This window comes from Acinonyx jubatus, chromosome B1, assembly GCF_027475565.1.
Source record: "Acinonyx jubatus isolate Ajub_Pintada_27869175 chromosome B1, VMU_Ajub_asm_v1.0, whole genome shotgun sequence".
Classification (NCBI taxonomy): domain Eukaryota; kingdom Metazoa; phylum Chordata; class Mammalia; order Carnivora; family Felidae; genus Acinonyx; species Acinonyx jubatus.
Genome location: NC_069382.1, coordinates 188,915,608 through 188,938,919, shown reverse-complemented (window position 1 = coordinate 188,938,919; position 23,312 = coordinate 188,915,608). Strand labels below are relative to the sequence as shown.

Sequence of the window (23,312 nt, the reverse complement as noted above, 5' to 3'; positions counted from 1 at the left end):
TCATGATCTCATGATTCGTGAGTTCAAGCCCCATATCGGGCTCTGCGTTGACAGTGTGGACCCTGGCTGCGGTTCTCATTCTCTCTCTCTCTCTCTCTGCCCCTCCCACATGTGCGCTCTCTCTCTCTCTCTCTCTCTCTCTCCAAATAAATAAATAAACTTAAGAAGAAGAATAACGGTCAGTGTTTCAAATGGTCTGAGGCTCTTGGACTGTATTATCTCACTTAATTTTCACCCCAAGCCAGTGATGGTAGTATTACACCTTACAGATGAGGAAATGGAGCTTCTGTCCACCCATCAAAGCATGATATGACAACCAAAAATGTTCACATGGGACCCTCCTGCCCTTTCTGCTACACGGTGCTAACTCCCAGGCTCTCCAATGTCGTGAGAGCCAGGAGCACTTTTTCCCTGCATCTCTCCCAGCAAAGAGAGATCTCCTGAGTGAAGTGGGAACAGATGAAGACCATGGCCAGCGTGGACCTGGGCACAGCCTAGGTCTCTGGAGGGGCTTACCATACCGTTACCCAAAGGGTGTTTGTGACGGTCACAGAGGGAGAGAATGGTGCGGGACACAACTCCACGACGTGCTCAAAAAGGGCCGGAGGACTCGAAGTGCTTTCTGGAGGCTCTCCGGGAGTGATCAACCTGAGAGGGATCACTTCTGTACTTAGGGAAGGGAGACCACACACCCCGCGGGATGTAGAATTAGAAAGTAAGTGTGCAGGGGGCTTTGAGAGCCCCAATCCTCCGCTTCCCTTGCCTCCTCTGTCAACTAAGCCACAGTAATTATTTGTGATTTATGTTCCTGGGAACGTGTGAATTGACAAATCCATTCCTTTCCCTTTAGCTATGGGACAGTGTGGAGATAGGAAACGGAGAGGGAAGGAAAGGTGCCCTGGCTTTGACTTTGGAGTCAAACGGCCTGAGGCCCAGTGACTCACCAGCTGGGGCTCTCTGGACCAAGTTTCCATTTTTGGAAAAGACGCTTTGCAGCTCTAACAGTCTTTAACTACCGATCTGCTGACAGAGAAGGAATTGCTTGTCCCTGCTCTCTTGCCCACCTGAGATTCCATGTCATCCAGGGAGAAAACTACCTCTCGGAACTGCCCACTTCTCCAGCTGCTGAAGAAACACCTCCCTGAACCTTCCACAAGGCAGGGGCAGGGATGCACAGCTCAATTTCATGGTCTGGTAATCTTGTCCACCTGGCACCTGTCCACACCAACCTCACCCCCCAGCCCCAGTCTTCCAGGAAAACATCAGCAGTCTCCACCTGCCCCAGCCATATCCCACCCTGGCGGGGCGGGGGGGTGGGGGGTGCGGGGAGGGAGTCCCACCCCCCTCAGGAGAGGAAAGGGCTGAGGACTAGAGTGGTTGAAGGAACATGATCAACACAGAGGAGCTTTCTGAGAGAAAGAGTAATAGATCTCGGAAAGCATAATGATTTCCTGAATTATTATCTCACTGGTTCCCCCCCCTCTCACTTCAAGTAGATCAGACCATATCCTATGGCCTATGTGAAAACACCAACGGAGTGCTGTGGATCATGTTCTTCCCATTTTACAAAGAACAGTGATCTCGGTCAAAGAATTGTTTGGCCAACATTCTGTTTGGTGTTATGAACTTCCTCCCAGATGTCCATTACTCGTTCAATTATTCGTTCAACAAATACTTACTGAGCACCTATTATGTACAAGTCCCAGTATTAATCTGAGAATTCAGCAATAAACAATATGAAGCTCATGTTCTCAGGGAGATGACATTCTAATAGGATGGTGACAGACACCAAACAAATAAGCAGACACATAGGATTTACTCTAGCTTGGAGATAAGATATCTTAGAGCCAGAGGGACCCTCTAAATGCATAGAGATGCGAAGAGAGAAGGAAGTTTTTTTTCCAGTAAGGGCTAAATAAACCCCATCTGGCATATTTCTTGGTACCCAGGATAAATGTAATTTGGGGCGATTCTTTACATATAGAAACGTAATAGTCAAGTCTTGTTTTCTTTCTCAAAAACGCAAGGCTGTCAGCTCCCTGGGAGGCTTCAAGGAAGAGCTGTAACCTCCAGTCCAGGGCCGGCAGGTGTTTTCCCAACCTGGCACGGACCGCCTGGTGCGCACACGGGTTAACGTGGCGTCGCCAGAGCTCAGAGCCCTGCATAAACAGTGTGCGTCAGGCGTTCTAAGCATCCTTCATCTTCCCTGTCTCCCCGTCCTGGGCTGTCAATCAGCTGTCACTTGCCCGCACATCAGCAGCATGTGCACATCACCAGGCTGTCAGCAAAGCAGCTGATGAGACTCCGCTCCAAACTGTCAATCATCTTTGTTTCCCTTCTCTGCTCGGGAAATATTTTGGCTCACGGAAACAAAGGAACCTGGACAACAATGGCTTAGAGTCAGGCGTTCACTCCTGTGCACGGGTATCAGTAAGATCTTAAACGGATACTGATCGTGCCTTACCCTCCAATGGCGTCGGGGTGGGATGGTGGGCAAAGGGAAGATCGAGCCCCTGCTGTATTAGTACAGGCTTCAAAACTGTAATTCTAGTTCCCTGAGCAGACTCTGATGGATTCACAAAAAATAGAAATAAAAAAAATAAATAAAGGAAAAAAAAAAAGGAAAAAGCACAGGAACATAAAACAATGATAACTTGAAGTTATCTGAGCTTATGCCTCAAAAGAAAATAAGAAGGCTCAGAGGATGGACGACTGCACGGCTCGAAATTATTCACCATTGATCAGGCAGGCTTTTGGGGAGAGAGTAATTGTTGGATTGCTGAGTTCATTTATCTCCCGGGACTTCGGAAACAGCAGCTTCTCTGCACCGGACTCTTTTACTCTCCAGGGCGTGAGGCTGCCTGGGGGCACCCACACACAGGAAAGCGAGTTAACTCTTCAGGACCCCATGAGGTGGGCTCACCAGTGCTTATGACAGGAGTCAGTAAGTTGAATGACTCTGAAACAGCCCGCTGTCTGGCAGACACACAGCCCCCCTCACCCAAAACACTTACTGGAAATGCCCATGCCCTTAAAAGCCCACAGCAAAGAAGTCTAAAGAGATGCTCATGGCAATGAGTTCCAATTGGGCAGCGTTGAGAGTTCAAGTTGTCCTGCTGTCCCCAGTTTGCCATTGGGCAAAATCACCATGCATATGTTAGCGTAATTAATCAGCCCGTCACAGAATAAGTCCAAATACCATTAAGTTGTCCAAACTCCTCTAAAGTTAAAAAAAAAAAAACGCTCTAGCAGCCTCAAAATACATATAGCAACAATCAGACCTTTTCATCATGTTTATCATGAGCCTTATTATCTAACAATTGCCCAGTGCTCTGGATTGACTTGTTCAGACATACGGTGGTTGGTTCCATCGTCTCCGTCTTTGTGACATTCGGGATGTCTTATCCTCTGACAGAGCCTTTCATACGTGCAACGCTGATTTCTGAAAACACATCTCTTTCTGATCTAACCAGACGTTAATTGCTTCTGTGCTGATGTATCTTTGCCTCTTGGTCTTATAGCACAACTAGCAAATCTGATCTCTGACAAGTTAGCTGAACCTAATCAGGACAGATCAGCTGTTACCCAAGGTGCCACAGGCAGTAATTTGAGGATCTTTACAGAGTTATCACTCTCTGGAAAGACAAGGAACTATAATTCTGTCAACACTAATCCCAAACTGTATGCTCAAAGCCGCTGTGGCCTCCCCTGCCCCTAAGAAAAGATAGCACTTGTCAAATAAATACCGGAGATAATTGATAAGAAGAAATTAGAAGGATGTGGCTGATACAGTGACTGAAGATTTCTTTTTTTAAAGGAACCTTCAGAAGCAGAACACTGGGTCTCAAGTGCCAGCTGTCAAGGATAAAGGAGGGTCACAGGAAAGAAATGGATGGAAACTCCTCAATCCAGCTCCCACTTATCATTGGGTGATTTGGTTCGTATTTGTCTCGCTCGCTAAACAGGCAGGTGCCCAAACATTGTAAGCCTCGAAGGAAAGCTCTCACAGCCGACTCTGCCTGCCACCCGGCGACAATGCCTTGATCGGAAGCAAGAGCCTCGTCAGGAGCGGAGAGGATATTGTCGGCCTGTCAGCCTTGTGCTATTCTTTGACGACCCCTGTGGTTTTCTTACAGGCGCAAAAAAAAAAAAAAAAGGAATATTAGAAAAATAAACTGCTTTCTTACTGTATCGCTTTGGTCCATCTTCCAAACAAAATGAAAGGGTTAAGGTGGCGTCATCTTCAAAAAACTCAGTGGCAAATGCATCCCACCAGAGGTTGTCGCTATCCTGCAAAGAGACGGATCATTTATTTAACAGGCAAGAACGGAAAATATCTCAAAAGAGGAAAAGGAAAAAGAAAGAAAAACCCAGTCACCATTCGCTTATTACTTAGCATATGTGTGTGGGTGTTCTAGAAGGCGGGTGGGCGAGCGTGTGGTCACTCTTCAAATTAATTGCCTCAAATGGGGACCAAATTCCAATTCGATAAATGAGTTAATGCAAACTGGATGAGAATTAATTCTTGAGGACGTGTTTGGGGAGATTTCATAAATGTACTTTGGAACACAATGTGACATTTTTTAACAAAAGGGTTTACATTCCACGTAAAACGCATTCAACTTCTTTTTGTCTCTCCCTGTCTCTCTTTGCTCTTCTAAGAATTTGATTTTACAAACAGAAACCACCATATCACAAGTAGCTTAAGGGGAGTACATTTTTAGAGATAATTAACTCAAAAAGGGGTTGGTGCGACTGGTGGCCCTGCCCTGTGCAAATATGCCCATGAGATACGTGTTTGCCACATGGGTCTATCCAGATGATACAGAGGGATACGCAGCGGCAGAAACACCCATCACATGCATGTGGATGGTTCTTGAGAGTTGTTTTAAGATTACGGGCAGTCTCGTTGCCTTGTTATGAACATGATTATTAAAAATAGAGCAGTCCAGCAGAATGCAAACTATCCATGTGAACTGTTTGTCTTGGGTTGAGCCTTTCTCTTGCTCATCCAGAAAACACTTGAACATTGGCCCAGTTGAAGGCAGTTAAAATCGTTGTTAATCGTGATGGGGCAGGGGGCTCCTATAACTGTGAATTAGGCAGAGTGTCGTATTCAAAAGGGGAAATCATACCTGGCCTCGTGCTCTATGTCTTACACCATGTGCCGTAAATACTTTTTTTTTTAATTCATTTTTGAGAGAGACAAAGAGAGCACAAGTGGGGGAGGGGCAGAGAGAGAGAGAGAGAGAGGGAGACACAGAACCCGAAGCAGGCTCCGGGCTCCGAGCTGTCAGCAGAGAGCCCGACGCGGGGCTCAAACCCACGAACCGTGAGATCACGACCTGAGTCGAGGTTGGACGCTTAACCGACTGAGCCGCCCAGTCACACCCACCCCACCCCACCCCACCCCCCCAAAAGAATCTGAAGCACAATCCTTTTCCAGAGAATGACTGGTTACTGGCAGACTTTACGAGGAAATGCTCTGCAGCTGTCTGTCAGATGAGGGAAGGGAGGGAGGGGCTCGCAGCCCCCACTGCTTGGCCGGGGCAGAAACACTGCAAGCCTCTCTCCTTCCCGTTAAGTTGCTCTGCTTATGACAACATGAAGCCGTTGACACTGGCGGGCGTCAGGAATGAGCCTTCAGTCCTGGCAAGAATAATTAAAGGGCCACTGAAGGTTGATGCTGTCTGTCCCTTGTTCCAGAAAAGCAACCGCTCAGGCAAATGAATCTTGGGGTCTCTTTTTTTTCTGGCTTCCTCCCAATCACCATACCAAAAGCCAACGCTTTTCTTAGTAAAACACAGTGAATATAAAAGCACCCGGGGCAATGCCTGGCTCCACATACAAACTACCGCCCCGCCCCCTTCTTTTCCCCCCCAAACAAATATTTATTGAGCACTTACTACGTGCAGGCCCTCAGAGTACACAGCTGATTGAGAGACCGGTCCCTCCCCTCAAAGGGCTCACACCTACTAGCAGGAGACAGCCAAGTGAGCAACGAACAGACAGCCTCCCTCCAGGCCCGAGACCACAGCACGAAGCCTGGGTGCCATGGAAGCTCTCAGGTTTCTAGAAAAATCAGTGGGCTTAGAAGTGGAAGAGGCATCTGGGGAAAGAAACCCTATCTGAGAGCCTGGGCACACTGGTTTATTTTCTTTCAAATTGCTACACAGATGGGAAAAGAATAATAGTTAACATTTATTGAGTGCTTACCACATGCCAAGCATTATTCTAAGTGCTTCATGTGTATTTTCCCTCTCACTCCTTAATACCTCCCTGTTTCTTTTTTTCTTCTTCTCCTTCCTCTCCAGTTCATATCATTTTCTTCTGAGCAGGGGCTGTGCTGTGCTCACTGCTCTATCTCCCAGGTCCCTGAATGGCGTCGAGCCCATGGTATTACTCAATAGCAGCCGTTCAGGGAATGAATGAAGCTGCTCACATCATGTATCATCCCTACTGTACAACTGCAGGAACCGAAGCATGGGTGGTAAATGGAAATTGCCAGGTACACTCAGCCGATAAGGAGTACAGCTGGGATTCCGACTCAGACCCTCCGACATCCGAGCCCCAGCCTCTGCCTGCCTCCTTTCTCTGGCAGACTTCGCCGAGGCAGGGGTTAGGATTTAGAAAGAAGGGAGGGAGAGTGCAAAGGAAGGATCTTTGTCTCAGATTGGTTTCTCCGTCCAGCTCCTTGCCTCGCGGTCCTGCCCCGGTTGCCAGGACTCACGCCCCGGAGGATGCTCAGCATCCGGCTTAGCTCGGGGCAGTTCGGCAGGTGACACTCTGTCAGTGATGCAACTCGTTCCTGCCAGCAACCCTCATTCCCAGGCTACATCCCTCTTCCCAGCTAAGTGAGCGTTCACAATGTAACTCACCTTCCTGAGCCTGCCTCCTCACTTGCACGTTGAGGATAACGATAGCAAGAGCACAGTAACAATTCTCTGGCAGAGCACATGGGTCAAAGACAACAAAGCAATAATCATCTCGTGGGATGGGTGTGAGGATTAAATACATTTGTGAGTCCAACGTGCCCAGCAGAATGCCCAGGACACGGTGAAGATCAATAAAATGCTCCTTTCCTGACTCTACCTTACCATCTCTTTTTTTTTTTTAATTTTTTAAAGTTTATTTATTTTCGAGAGAGAGAGGGAGAGAAGTGTGCGAGCAGGCAGGGGCAGAGAGAAAGGGGGACGCAGAATGCGAAGCAGGCTCCAGGCTCCGAGCTGTCAGCTCAGAGCCCGACGTGGGACTTGAACTTACGAACGAAGAGATCACGACCCGAGCCAAAGTCGGACACTTAACCAACTGAGCCGCCCAGGCGCCCCTGCCTTACCGTCTTTAGTATCATTTTTAAGGGGTGAAACATCGCATGTTCTAAAGAACTACACCCCAAATGTACTTTATAAAGCAGCCTGTTGATAAATCAAACAGGTTTCCCTAGAATTTCAACTATTTGTAGCCCATTTACCTGGCAGTGGCTCCTGTCTGCAACTCGGAACAGAAATGTATCCATTCTCTTTTGCCCTGGTGATTACTCAAAGGCCCAGTGACTAGATCAGATCCTGCACCTCCATTGCTCCGTAATCTAACTCTGGGTTTCTGGCATTTCTGCCAGGAAATGGAGCCGTGGAAGGGAAAAACCCAGGGAGAACCAAGGCTGGTCCGAAGTCACTGGGAAAAAGGGAAGGACTCGGGTGAAGTGAGGGGTAGCAAATGCTTAGAAGCAGCCGCACAGGGGCCACGTTGCCTAGACAAGTGAGTGTCGGCAATAGCCGAGCATAAGCCGAGCATCAGCAAGAAGTGATGATTCAACCAACTGCAAGGGAACATAAGATGAGTCTGGGTCTCAGGAAGTGTCAGGACAGGTGCGGCAGGGGCAGGTTAGATCAGGTAACCATACACACCAAAAAAATCTATTGGTTTTGGTGAAGAATCTTAGAAGAACTTTTCAAAACTAAAGATGAAATATATAATTATCCCAGACACAGAAAAGGTACAAAATACATATATTGGGGGTTGGCGGATAGAATGAATGAATGAATGAATGAATGAAATTCTTTATTGTACCGTCACAAACCCAACTCAAGAAACTCACTCTCCAAAGTTCTCAAGAGATCTTGATTGCTGTGACCCTACTTTGTCTCTTGGCTGATATTTCTAAAATGGCATAATTTTTTTATATATTTTTAAATTATCATTGTCAACTGCTGCTAAACAGACATATATAACGCTTTTGAATTAGTCCTTAATTATGAGAGGACAGGTGTTTATGTAGGAAAGGGAATAAAAGGAGAGAAGCTTTAACAAAAAACTTGCTAAACGTCAAGTATAGGCCAGTCTTGCATGGAGTGTATGCGAAGGAAGCAGATTATGGAAAGATTATGGTGGTGGGGAGGTAGGATGGAGGGGGAGGGGTCTGGGTTAATAGTAGGATCCATAACCCGGTATTTTCTAAGTGCTGTACATGACTTGAACGATCTTGTATTCACAACTGTCCTGATTGCTACTGAGGAGCAGAGCAGGCAGCCTTATAGAAAACAGACATCTTTAACCTCGATGTCACATTGAACTTCATACATGTAAATTCTGCCTCTTATCAGCTGGAGGACCTTAGTCAAGTCACCTGACTTCTTTGCGTCTATTTGCTCATGTGTAAAGTGGGAATAATAATCTCGGTGGACTCTGAGGACTGAAAAAGTAACTGTCCAGCACGTAGTAGCTTTTCAAGAAATGAAAGCTATTATTATCCACTATTGTTTCAATTGACCCTTAAAATAGTTATAAACACAGAATCTGAATTTCAGAAAAGTTAAACTGAATAAAGATCAGACAGCTACAAAGTGGTAAATCTAAAGTTCACTTAAAAGTCTGCCTAACTCCAGTCCATTTTTTAAAATTGATTTCCTTTTGCAGAGCAGTTTTGGTTCACAGCAAAATTATGACAGACTGCACAGATATCTGTTATATCCCCTGCTTCCCCCCAATACAGCCTCCCACATTCTCAATATCCCCCACCAGAGTGGTACATTTGTTACAATTGATGAACTACCAGTCCATGATTTTCCTCAACAAATTCTACTTGAAAAGTGGTTTTTCACCCTAAGTTGAAGACGAAGGCAGCTGGCATTGCCGAGAGGAAATTCTGCCTGAGCAGACCTGTGACTCAGGTGTTTTCAGATGCTGTACCCTTTCCCCCAACTTCATGACGTTCTCCTGGCAATAAACTTCCTCTTTGCACACCTCTTCCTTCCATTTTGCTGCTGACTATCCTTCCTGGCATCCCTTAGGCAATCTGGGGGAAGACATTTGCATAATAATGACGCTAGGGGTCCAGGCTGGCTGAAATGCAGCCACAAAGGCTTCCGAGAAATCAAATAAGAAACCTCTGGCAGAGATCTTACAGTGCCTGGTGGTAAGAGCTCACGGCCACCTCATGCGCTGTGGACAACGATGACAAATCAGTCCCTCCATCATTCAACTTCACGTTGTCAGTCACCTAAAATGACACCAGCCTTGCAAAGGCCGAAGGCGCTCTGCCTGGTCACGGGAAGAACGGTAAGAGGCCAAGGGGATATAAAGAAAGACAGACTGGTTAACATTCTACAGTTGAACCTACAGGTTAGCACCCCCGCCTCTTGACCAGAAACCTAGCGCCTCCATCTTTGGAGAAATGGAAGAACCAAAAAATTCCCATTTCTCCTTCCAGAGCAGAGAGCATAGCCAAGTTTAGCAAGTTGACCAGTAGGAGGCTGTGTGAGTAAAGTTGCCAAGCTGCTTAGAAGCCAGGATTCCAGAGAGAAGCTAAGTCAGAAGTTTGAAGGGGACGAGGTGTGGCTGACCACTCTGACTTCACGCAGGCGATAATCCCCTCACGTCAGACTAACTTGGAGATTAGCCAAAAAGCGCCTTGAGGTTGACAAGACCAATGTTTTGGGACTTCCAAATAAGGGTTACGGTAAATGACCTCAAAAGCCAACCAAGGCACAAGGTCTTATTGCTAGGCTGCGGGTTGGGGCACACACCTCAGTTACTAGCAGTGATAATAGACACGACATTTGGAATATATATGGTAAAATGCATTCCATCCAGGGACACCTGAGTGGCTCAGTCGGTTAAGTATCCGACTCTTGATTTTAGCTCAGGTCATGATCTCACAGTTCATGAGTTCGAGCCCTGCCTTGGGCTCTGTGCTGTCCTGCTTGGGATTCTCTGCCTCTCTCTCTCTCTCTCTCTCAAAATAAATAAATAAATTTATTTTTTTTTCAACGTTTATTTATTTTTGGGACAGAGAGAGACAGAGCATGAACGGGGGAGGGGCAGAGAGAGAGGGAGACACAGAATCAGAAACAGGCTCCAGGCTCTGAGCCATCAGCCCAGAGCCCGACGCGGGGCTCGAACTCACGGACCGCGAGATGGTGACCTGGCTGAAGTCGGACGCTTAACCGACTGCGCCACCCAGGCGCCCCAAAATAAATAAATTAATTAAAAAAAAAAAAAAAAAAAGACATTCTATCCAGGGAAAAGCCATTCTTACCACACTATAAAGGAGCCAGCACTAGTCGTTTTCCTGTGCGTAGCCAATGGACCTCGGGCAACTTACCTTCCTGAACCAAGGGTTCCTGGTTAACAGTGGCCTCCCCCCCCGACCTGGTCTGTGAATAGGTTGCTCTTTTGGCCCAGAATGTGCAGCAAACGCCAAGTCCCAGTCTTGGGACTCCTTTTGCACTGAATCTTGTGCTAGGAAACTTCGAAAACTACACTCCCATTAGAATGCAAATCAAATTATGATTGAATCACATTCTTATAATTGTGTAGTAAATGGCGTGATGCTTAAGGGAGGGACTAGGCATTAGGTATTGTTCATCCTCAGCAGAGCTCCCACCTGTAGATTACCCAATAAAGGAAGAGAAGAATGGAATACACACACGAAGACGCCATACCCACACAAATTCTTCCTCTAATTTCGTAGGAATCTTTTGAGAGTGTAAATTCAGTGGCCAGGGAACCAAGATGGCGTCCCAGCTAAGCCCCCTCTCTGTCACATCTCTGTTGTCTCACTTTCCATCAGCGGATATACCACCCCTGCATGTGAGAGGTTCACATGGAGACAGAAATTTTCAAAATTATCTCACACCCACGTTGCCATTCTACTGTGCCACCTCTTGGGTATTTTTCTTGTCCTTTTCAGCAAAACGTTGGCTAAATGAATATACTTTACTGACTGTAACTTAAGTAAGTGAGGTTTTACCTTATTAATTTTTTTAAAAAACAGAGAGTAGAAGATAATGTAAAGACCCATGGGTCCATTATCCAGAATTAACAATTATTAAAATGGTATCTTATTTTCCTCTTTAAGAGGAATTAAAAATTATAAATAAAAATAAATGCTCTGGGTCCCCATATCCTGCTGGTTTTTTTTCTCCCCTCCCCCAGGCTCCCATAAACAACTGTCTCCTAGAGTTCAAGTGACTCTTCCTCCCCCATCTTTTATATTCATACACACACATGACTCCATTCATATACAGTCTTATTTTATGGTTTTAATATTTTATTTAAATGGTATCATACATTATGTTCCTTTCTTTAAGCTTGCTTTTTTTTTTCATTCAACGTTGCTTTTTGGAGACCTATTTTATATATTAGAGCCTCTTATTCTCTTGTATGAGCTACATGGTAGTGCACTGAATGCACGTAATGTATTTTACTGAAGCATCTTGCTACTTATCTCTAGACAGTTTCTAATTTTTTGCTATTACAACATTGTTGTGATAAGGATCTTTATAGTGTCCCTTTGTGCACCTGTGTAAATTCTCTGGGGCATATATCTAAAGTCCCTGTGTCAAGGCACAGGGTATATACTGGTCTCTATTTTGGCTCATACATGACGAGGATTCTGTTCTTCCAAATGGAAGATTTCTGGTCTGACTGATGCATGGGCAAAGATGACACAAGGTGCATTTCTAAGCAATGTTTTTCCAAGTGGGATCTAATAAGAGGATCAATATAATTACAAAACAGAGACCAGCCTGCCCGGAGAAGGATGGGCATCTAAAAGTCCAGAGAAGATTCAATAATGGAATAATAATAAAATATTAAATTAAAAATGAAATTAAACTATTTGCCCATTATCCTCTGAAGGCAGAGTGTGTCTCAGGGGCTTCACTAACCAAAAGGAGGATTATTTCTTGACACTGACAGAGGAAAGAAAGCATAGGCTCTTTGTGGTCCTTCAAAATAACTCCCGAAACTGAACCAGCGTGGGAGGAGGTGGGGATCTCACTGTGTACATCCCGCCACAAGGCTTCTGATCGGGGCCACACCTTTTCCACACAGACAGGTCCTTCCAATCCCTGCTGTTGTTTGGTGTCTGAACAGTACATATTTAGTGTTTAGTGAATATTAATAAGGAAAACTGGATTCTTTTCCCACAGCTGGAAAACGACAATAGCACAGAGTAGCCTCCAGGTAAATAAAGACAAAATTAACTCAGCCTAAACACAGGAAGGGGGAGTGGTATCCGTGATTCTCATATATTTTAATTAGGCAAAAATGCCACAGAAGCTTCTCCACTCCACATAAGCTTCTATATGCATTTCTGTGATTAAAATCCTTGGTCCTTTTGTCCCATCACAGGTGAGTCCCAGAACCACTGGCAGCCAAATCATGTACCAGGATGAGAGGCGCACTCAGGTCAAATAGCAGAAGAGAGGCTTAATTACGTTCAAAAATCCACAAAAGCATTTTCCTTCCATCCCAGATTCTCTCCTGCTCCCATCTCTGTCCCTCTCCACCAAAACCAGGACCCCGGTGCGAGGGCTGGCCCCCGGCATCTGTAACTTAAGCACTGACAGGTTATGTGGGATTTTTGCCAGAGTAATTATTTTTCAATTCAACAATAATGAGAAATTACCATGGCAACCACTGGTCACATGGCACACATACACCCCCTCCAAAGAATGAAACCATACATAAAGCATCTATTTCTTGAAAAATGTGTGTGTGTGTGTGTGTGTGTGTGTGTGTGTGTGTGTGTTTTATTAAAACAAACTTAAACAGGTCAAAGTGGAGCGAGTGCATGAAGGGGTCTGGAAACAGGAAGATGAGAAGAGCATTGACTTTCTTCAGTATCTCGTGGTTCTAGAAAATAATGATGTCTTATAACCCTACCTCCTTGTACACACACGTGGACAGCACTCTATTAATTTGTATCTTACCATTTCGGTCACTCCCATTTTGCACATGTCGGCCAACCCCTCTCAGGAGACACTGAAGGAAGAATGATACGCTCAAGGACAGAGGCAGAAGTGTGTATGGCCATACCGGCTTTCCCTAAATTTATTTGCCCGTCACACTCCTACTAGATTGAGACAGGAGACAGTAAAGGAGCCCAATCTCATGCCTTTCCTTTTGTGGACGGCCCCTCGCGCGAAGGGAGCGCAGGTCAATCATGTTCTCTAACTAACAAAAGTCTTATTCACTTCCTTAGTCCCCAGCTGCTTTTTCTTCAAACCTGGGAGCCTTGCATCAAACCGTGTTTGTTCCCAACTAAGCACATTTAATAACAGTAGACAACAGTTCCAGAGCACTTACTCCACCATTCTGAACGTACTGAATGATATAAACCCTGTGAAGTGTCGTAGCGACCCTATAAGTCCTTCTAAGAAGCCCATTTTATAGATGTGAAGACTGAGGCACAGAGAAGTTCAATATTCACTTCAGATCACACAGTGAGTTCAAACACATGGATGCTGGCTTTTGAGTTTCACCTCTTAACTACTCTATTATCATGTTCCTTCAGCCAGAACAATATTCTTCGAGACATCTACCGTCCTCTTACTTGTTCCAACATCCAGTTAGTGCTAAGTGCACTGACTATTTGGGGCTACCCCTCTTGAAGACACAGCCCAAAGCAAGGCTGTCCGCCACATCTGTGGAATGCTACATGGAGACACAAGAATGAGAGGAATAAGGAAGCATCATTTGCTCCAACCAGCTGCTAACTGCAGGAACACGTGATGGACGCAGGGAAAGCATTCTACAGCCCCTTTTTTATTTATCTTTGTGGGACTGTGTTTATTCTCCCGTCCCTGGGATTGCATTTTTCTTCTCTCCTGCCATCTACCATTCCGCTCATTCTCAGCTAAATCGCATCTTACTTGACAATAAACACGAGCGATCATTTTAACGGAGAAGTTTTAAAAGGCCACGTTATCCAACAGTAAACTAGGTGTCTTGATAGAATATCTCAGGGTTCAACTCACAATGCAAGGCTTCCCTTCAGAAAGTGCTCCCTGAATTTCACTCTTTAGTGCAAGTGGAAGCTGCCTTGGGAAAGAAGGGCAGGAAAACAGGCAGAAAGACAAGACTTGGCAACCGGCAGATAATGGCTCTTGAGCAAAAGACACATCAGCGCCTTTTCCCCCAAACACCTGGGAAAATTCATGTATTTCGATCTTCAACCTTGACCTACTAAATCGTTAATTAATTGTGAGCATTCCAAAGAGAAATGTGATTTACGATAATCTAAAAATAATGACTAAAATGGATACGTGTTTTGTGCACCCAGAACTCAGTGGTTTTTTTTTTTTTTTTTTGCCACTGGACTTATCATAACTATAATAAAAGAATAATTTCCTTTTAAAGTTTGGGTTTCCGTAAGATTTATGAGGGTAGTATCTATATGCAAGTCTTGTACATTTTGCCTCCATAGCCCAAAACACCTAGCTGGTAGGCCACAAGTAAGTACTTGATGTTTTTATTATTTAAATTACATAATTTAAATATTTATTCAGTGAAAACCAAGAATATTTTAGGGCGTCTGGGTGGCTCAGTTGGTTAAACATCTGACTTCGGCTCAGGTCATGATCTCATGGCTTGTGAGTTCGAGCCCCGCATCGGGCTCTGTGCTGACGGCTTGGAGCCTGGACCCTGCTTCGGATTCTGTGTCTCCCTCTTTCTCTGTCCCTCCTGGCTCACGCGCTCTCTCTCCCTCTCGCTCTCAAAAATAAATAAACATTTTTTTTTTAAAAAAAAGGAAAAAATAAAGAAAACCAAGAATATTTTCCAAACTCTGAAGAAAGACAATAGTTGTCTTTTCATGATTGTGAAACACTTCCACTCTCTGCTCACATGCCTGTTACACAAGGGTGTTAAATATTTAATATATGAATCAATGAAAATGCTACGAGTTTTGCAATGAACTACTTCCTAGTCTTTACAGTATTCTAATCAAAGCGGTACTTTCGTTATCCCAATTTAAATGAGGAAACTGATGTCCCAGGGGGGTACCCAAGTACATAGACCAAGTAAGACACAGCACTGGGATTTGATTCCTAATCATTCTGATTCCTAGACATTTGGTCGTACCCACAGGGCTTGAGTACCTGTTCTAATCTGTATTATGCTGGCGTGAAGGAAGACTAGTGTTTTCTCCATAATTAAATTTCCTGTTTTCTACTCAACACGGAGACATGCACTCTAACATATCAAAAATAATATATCGGGGACCCCACGATAATCCACTCTGAAAATGACACGGTGAGGCATTACTCTAGAAGCAGCGGTCTCATTGGTGGCCCCTCTGTGGCGGTGAGCACCGTACCTCATATTACATCACATCACCTAGGTGCAAGGGGTCCTGAGATGCGGCATAATGGGATGAGGCAGCAACCTATATATCTTGAGAAAAGCTCATCATAAAATAAGGCACAAATCTTCTGTTCCAACATACACACAGCAGGCAGGAGAACATTTCTGGAAATGCTTGCAAGATGCAAAAGCTTGTTTTTGTGACCTGCCCAGTTGCACCTGAATCCAGTGACAGGAATACTTCCTGGAGTCATAGCTAAAAATTGGAAGACCGGGCCAGGGCTGAGGCATTAGGGAGCCACTGGAAAAGAAAACTCAAGTTGTTCTTTCTTCCTACTTGAGAAAAAGGCAAAAAGGATTTTTGTTCACAAAGATAAATACAAGAAAACAAACATATTCAGAAGATAAACCTATCTTGATGATGGCTGAATGCTTCCATTGTCTTCTCCATTTGGATTTCTGTTATCAGATTCTCTCTGATTTGCCAGGGACAGCGGACGTCTGTGTCACGACCCTCAGGTACTCTCCGGGGCTCCTCAACTGTGGCTCCAGCTGCCCCACTTGTGAACCCAGGAGACATGGCAGAAGGAGCATGTGCAAAGCCGGACCTACTCCCCTTTCCACCCCACTCCGAGCCTTTTTTCTTTTCCATCTCAACAATGTAATTCCAGTTTCCCAGTCGCTTAGGCCAACCTTTTCGGGCATGTTCTTCCTTCCTCTCTGTTCCTAACCCCACACTTCGAAACTGCCAGCAGTCCCCAGGAATCTCCTTTCAACGTTTACCAGAACCCACCCACGTTTTTCTCTCCTTCTACCCCCGCCCCTTGTCTGGGCCCCAGGAACTGCAGCCTGGACAGCAGTAACCGCTTCCTGATCCTTCTCTCGGCCAGGCCCCCGGTTCCCCTAGAGCCTGTGCTCTGCAGAGAAGCCTGCCTGACCTTTAAACAACGTCCACCGGTTGCATCTCTCCCTATTAGAGCCCCCCACCCCCCATGGCTCCTCCACGCCATTTCTCCAGGAAGCACACTGCCCTGCGGTTGGGATTCCGTCTTCCTCTCTGGCTTCAGTTCACTTCGCTGTCAGCACACATTGCAGATCCTGGCCCTGGCTTCTGCTCCGGGGCCACATTCTGCCCCTCCACAGGGCCCCTTGCTTTTCCCATTCCGCCACCGAGTGGATGCCTTTCCTCTACTCTACTTGGCCTGGTTTTCTCTTCCTTGGCGTTCAGCTCTTGGCTTCCTTGTCATCTGTGACCATGCAATCTATAGGCTCCAACTCACTATCGCATCAGTGTTTTTCCTCCAGGAAGTACTTATCACTCGATTTTATTTGTTTATTGTCTTCCTATCTCCTTGAAAAACGTTAAGTTTCTTGGGAGCGCAGGACTCTGCTGCCTGCTTTACTATGGAGCCTGGCACATAATACCTGCTTAGTAAATGGCCGAAGAAATATACAAAAAATGTGCTAAACAAACAAGAAAACAGAAAAGCTAAATCTGTTGAGGAGTCCACGTTCATTGCTTCCACAGGGCAGCCATTCTCGGACTCAGACTTGTCATGGCCCAGTTGACGACAACTACATAATAAAGTACCAAGAACTTACCAGAATCTTTATACACTGTAATTTTTTAAATAAATATATGCCATGAATTAAGAGCATTAAAAATACTTATGCCCTTTGACTCAGTAATGCTATTTCTGGGAACCCATCCAAAAGACATAATCCAAAAATATGTAAATGCTTTATACACAAAAATATTCACCATAGGAGCTTCCGTAACAGCATAAAAACTAAAACAATGTGCAGCGCTGAAAGAGAGGAATGATTCAAGAAATCATGGTAGGTCCACTAGGAAGAAAAGAGGAATCTTTAAAAGTAGTGTGTGCCCATGGTTTATAATGACACAAAGGCATTCTTACGTTATAATGTGAAAGGAAGAAAGCCAACGGAACTCAGTGCGAGACAGCATTGCGGCCCGGGGAAGCCGGGAAGCCCACGGAAGCTGGGTTCATGGTCAAGATGGCCATGCTGGGGACGGTGGGGAGGACGGACTGTTTGATAAGCAGTGTTGAAACAACTGGCTTTTCACATGGAATAAACCAATAAGTTTGATTCTACCTCACATGACCAAACGCACATTCCAGATGGATTAAACATATAAATGAAGAAAAACACAAGGTTGAAGCTATTAGAAGATAGCAGAATACCACGTGTGATCTCAGAACAGGGGAAACTTTTGTCAACAACACACTACAAGGATAAAGCACAAGAAACAAGCCACCTACTTGAATATATCAACACAGAAACAGACCGTATGACACAAGAGACCTTAAACAATGCTTCAATATGAGTGACAGGCTGGGAGAGGACTAGTAACTAGAATATATAATGAACTGTAAAAGTCCAAAATCACGTTGAATCGCTATACTGTATGCCTGAAACTAATATAACACTGTATGTTAACTAACTGGAATTAAAATAAAAACTTTATATTGAGAAGGGCACCTTTTGGGATGAGCACTGGGTGTTGTATGGAAACCAATTTGACAATAAATTTCATATATTGAAAAAAAATTTAAAAAATAAAATAAAAACTTTAAAAAAATCAGTAATCAATAAAATATAAAAAAGCAAAAGATATGAAAGTATCATTCTCAGAAAATGGTCGATAGAGCTATGAAAAGATTCTCCTTTCACTTGTAATCAAGAAAAGGTGAGTCAAAAGTAAGCCATCGTCCACCCACGTAGTTGTCAAAAAAAAATCAAAGCACTGAACAATACCGCATGTTCTGGACGGGTGGGGGGACACAGGAACTCACGGACTGTGGACGCGTCTCACTGTGGTCTGACGGCAGCACACAGAGGGGCGGATTCCAGGATGCTCATCCACTCATCACCCACCGCCCTCCTCGTCGGCCCTAAAACCCGACAAGCTTTGCCCTTCATCCCCTCCACCTGCAAATTCCTTCTCACCCCACACGCTCCCCGCACTCCTTCCCAACCATCTGTGTTGGGAGGTCCATTCCTTAGGACCTCCACCTGAGTCTTGCCTCCAGCCGGAAGCCCCCAGGCCTTCCAACCTACTGAAAAGTCACCATTTTATAGACTGAGATACATTTGTTTTTTAATTTTTCAACTGGTGTGAACTTCACTCTGAGTACTCCTCTAGTACCATATTTTTATTTTATTTTACATTATGTCTAGTTATTATATTTTCACGTCTCAGCAATTAGACTCCAAACTCCATGGGCAGATACATTATCTTCCTTGGGTTGTTCTTTGTATTCCCATCGCTTACCTGGCACACATTTACTGTGTGTTTAATTATGAACTGAACACTGTGCATTATCTACTTGAAGCATTTGAGCATTTCCAGGCAGCTACTGTTATTAACCTCATTTCACAGATGGAAAAACCAAAGCTCAGAAAGGTTACTTTATCTTCCCAATCACACATCTGATACACGTTGGAGACAGCGTTCAAATCCATGTCTTCAGATTTCAGAACCTGTCCCTTTTAACTGATGTGTGTGTGTGAGAGAGAGAGAAAGGATTGTGGGAGAATATCAGTAATAAAAGGTCCTACATAAGACTTGTGCATGAATGTTCATGGCTTCATTATTTATAGCAGGCAAGAAATGGAAACAATCCAAATGTCCATCAAATGATGAATAAATAAACCAAATGTGGTATCTCCATATAATGGAATACTATTAGCAAAGAAAGGAATGAAATGTTGACAAATGTTATAACAGATATCTTGAAAACATTATCCTACGTGAAAGAGGGCAGACACAAAATGCTGTATATTGCATGATTCCATATATTGTATGTATTGTACGATGCTATATATTGCATGATTCTGGATATCGTATATATATACTATACTATATATTATATTATATTATATTATATTATATTATATTATATTATATATCCATATTATATATCCATATCATATATCCATATTATATATCCATATCATATATCCATATCATATGTCCATATAATATATGCAGTATCCAGAGTTCTGGCTCCACCATTTACTACTAGCTGTGTGATCTCAGGCAAATTACCTCAACCCTCCATGTCTGTTTCACCACATGTAAAGATGCCTCATCTTGCACTGTGAGGATTAAAGTAGAGAAGGCATGGACCAGGGACTGGAACAGAGTAAACATCCAGTAAAGAGCACTATCGTTAAGTGGTGGGGAAAATCCCAAGGCCAGGGCTGCTGCAAATCTGAAATAACATCCATCAGGACCGCACCTCATGATACAGCCACACACTTGCATCCACACAGCCTGGGTCTAGACACCAATGCCAGCACTTTTTTTGCTCTGTGACTTGGGGCAAGTTACCCAGTCTCAGGGAAGAAGAGAACAACAATGGTAATAATTGTAGAGCTGTTACAAGGTTGAAATGAGCTGATACATCCAGATGCTTAGCACAGTGACTGGCAATAAGCTAAGTATTACCCGTCATTATAGTTCTGGCCATCAGTGTTATAAAAGACACCCAAGATAGGGCTTCCTGTTCTCGGAAAATGTATAACCCAATTAGTTGTCGGAGTATCGCCACTGACCACGGATTACGAACAAGGCACAGCCTTCTGTGCATCCACCTCAGGAGACTGAAAACCCCTTGAGGGCATGATCAAGTGTCTTATTTGTGACTGTGTCAATTGTGCCTTACACAATGCCTGCCTGGGAAGAACAAGGGTGCACATCTATCAAAGTGAGTTTTCATGCAGCCCGACAGAAGCAAAGTCTCTATTTTGCACGCCAACCTTAAATCCACAGTTGCGTGTGGTTGGGGCTAATTTGCATCTCAGCATCTCAGAAAGCTCTGCATTTAGCTATTCGATTTGCTTCCTTGTCAACTAGAGATCACAACTCGCACGGCAAAGAGAGCTTTAGAAAACTGGTTTGCCTGCCAGCTCCCATATATGGTCCGGCAGGATTCTTCACTTTCCCCCCTTCCATCTCCATGGGAGGCAAGAAACTGGTTCTGATTCTAATCCTGACACTATGCTGGGTGACCTCAAGCAAACACAAATCAAAGGAAAAAAGAAGAAAGAAAGGAAAGAAAGAAAGGAAAGAAAGAAGAAAGAAAGAAAGAAAGAAAGAAAGAAAGAAAGAAAGAAAGAGTCTTAACCATTATGCCAAATCAAAAAAAACCCCAAAAAACAAAAAAACAACAGAATCTTAAGTGTCCATAATGTCCTTAAAGGATGCGCTTGTGCCTTGGTTTCTCCATCTGTCAAATATAAGGACAATTCTTTTTTTTTAAAGCACTTATTTATTTTTGAGAGAGAGAGCGGGGGAAGGGCAGAGAGAGAGGAGCCAGAGTATCAGGCTCCTCACTGCGAACACAGAGCCCATCGGGCTCGAAATCACAAATCCACTGTGAGATCATGACATGAGCTGAGACCACGAGTCAGATGCTTAACCGACTGGGCCACCCAGGTGCCCCAAATATAAGGACAATTCTCAGGGTACTTTTAAAGGCATCCTGCCAGAACACTGATTTCTTCAGGAATTTACTGCTCACCAAAAGAACCTGCCCACCTTCCCCACTCTGGCCTTTAAGGGAAAATATTTTGGGGGGGGGATCTTGGTCAGAGCTAAAATGGAGGCAGGATCACCACCAAAGGATGTAAGAGGAAAGATTTCTCATGCCATCACTTTCCAGGTTCAAGAATGGTCTCCACAAGGACGGCAAATGGATTTCAACCCAAGGGGCCTCTCTAATGAGCTGGTGATTGTTACCGAGGACTCTGAATTCATTCATACCTGCAATAAATATGTATTGAGCCCCTACTACGTGCTAGAGAATGTTTTAGGCATTAAGGATAAAGCAGTGAAAGGATAAAAGGATACAAATTTCTGTCCTCATAAAGCATACATGTCAGTGGATGACAAACAATAAGGAAGATAAGTGAAATATATCATTTATTATAGAGTGGCAAGTTCACAGAAGGAGAACAAGAGAGCAGAAAATGAGGACAAGGATAAAAAAGGAGAGGGTGAAGGGGCAGTGAAATTTTACATCGGGTGAACCAGCACGGCCTTGATGGGAATGTCTCTTCTGAGCAAGATTTCTCAACCTCAGCATTACTGATATTGGAGGCTGGATGGTTCTTCGTCGTGGGGGCGGTCTTATGCACTGCCAGATGTTTGATAGCATCCCTGGCCTCTACCCATGAGATGCCAACAGCACCTCCCTCAATGGTAACAACCAAAAATATCTCCAGACATTTCCAGATGTCCACCAGGTTGAACATCACTGGCTTAGAGTTAAAAACCTGAAGAGAGGGAGAGAGGAAACCACACAGAGATCTAAAAGGATCCTGGGTAGGCAATGGAGGCCGAGTGGCGAACGAAGCTGGCCTCAGCCCCGACCTAGAGGCAATTTATATCAAATATAAATATCTTGTCTAGTGTATTTGCCCTCAAGACGGGTCTTGGTCACTTTAGGCAAAGAAACAGCAAGGGCCCCAGCCCAGAGATGGGAGAATTGTGATGCATCTAAGGAACTGAAAAGAGGGCATCTGAGCCAACTACTGGAAGCCAGGAGACAGAGGCCAAAGATGAGCCTGGCGAAGGCCTGAGGTAAGTTGTCACAAGCAAAGAGACCTCACAGGGAGGTTTTAAGCAGGGAAGTATTGTGATCAGTTTAGTATTCTAGGTTCCAGGGACCTTCTATGACAAGCCCAAGTAACCTCCACTCCTGAAGAGCTGTGTGACCTTGGGCAAGTTCCTTCACTACCCTGGGCCTCCATTTCCTCACCTATGAAATCGGGAACGGGGACAAGAAGAGATCTACTTCGTGGGTTTCTGGTGAGGACTGCATGTGTGCAAAGCACTCAGACCTTGTGCCTGGTACACAGAACATACTTCAGGAAACTCTTAGTTTTGATGAATATCACTCTTTTTTCCTTCCCTTTCTTTCCTTTCCCTTTCTTCCCTGACCGATGCCCAAGTGACATTTATTGCTAGGTTAAGCTTTCATATCTACCCTCCTTGTCCCTGCCCTGTCTCCTGCACCCATCCTTCAGGCCAGCTCATGCCTCCGCTCCCATGGCCCTGGCTTTCTATTTCTATTGCACCACCTGCCTGCCAGCTTCTTTGCAAACCTGGCCTTTGTATTACCTATCAATAGTCTTTACTGGGGGCAAATGCTTCCACTTGAAAACTAACGTCCAGGAGGCCTCTTTCTTGCTTCGATACATTAAGATCCCATACGTGTGTATCTTAAATCTCTGTCCTATCTTGGGAAGGTCCTCTTAATCAACTGTCGTCTTTGAGGGTCATGAGACCACACCCCACCCAGTTAACATGCACAAATGATACTGTACTATGTCCTTATAATCCATTAATGCCTACACAGCTCCCCTACGTGTACAGCCTCCCTTCCCATTTTGTGGTCCAGAGAATTTCTACTAGTCAACACCTACTGGAGTTGCCCTTCCCAGACTCCACCCCCATGCCCACCCAATCCCTTTTCCCTGCCACCTTTAGTATCAGTAATTCCATTTTGCTTAGCTGGAAATGCCAGCTTCTGCCTCTGGGCCTGGCACTAAGGAGGGGCCCCTCCCTCCGCCATCAATATCCACTGGAGGGTTGATGCACATACAGCAATGTCATGTACCACATCCCAGTTCATCCTTACACCACGCTAGTAAAATCAAAGGCATAGGTGTTGTACATGTGAGACAAC

At 44.7% G+C, this 23,312-nt stretch overlaps 1 protein-coding gene across 11 annotated transcripts in view; it reads right to left on the bottom strand.

Annotated features, from left to right (window-relative positions):
* The window catches only part of LDB2 (LIM domain binding 2), a 380,642-nt gene that overhangs the window by 235,736 nt on the left and 121,594 nt on the right, over positions 1-23,312 (bottom strand). For all 11 annotated transcript variants that reach the window (XM_027041809.2, XM_027041719.2, XM_027041654.2 and 8 more), the window contains exon 2: positions 4,188-4,290. In XM_027041809.2, the coding sequence (XP_026897610.1) occupies positions 4,188-4,290 (103 nt within the window). The remainder of the gene's footprint in view (positions 1-4,187; positions 4,291-23,312) is intronic.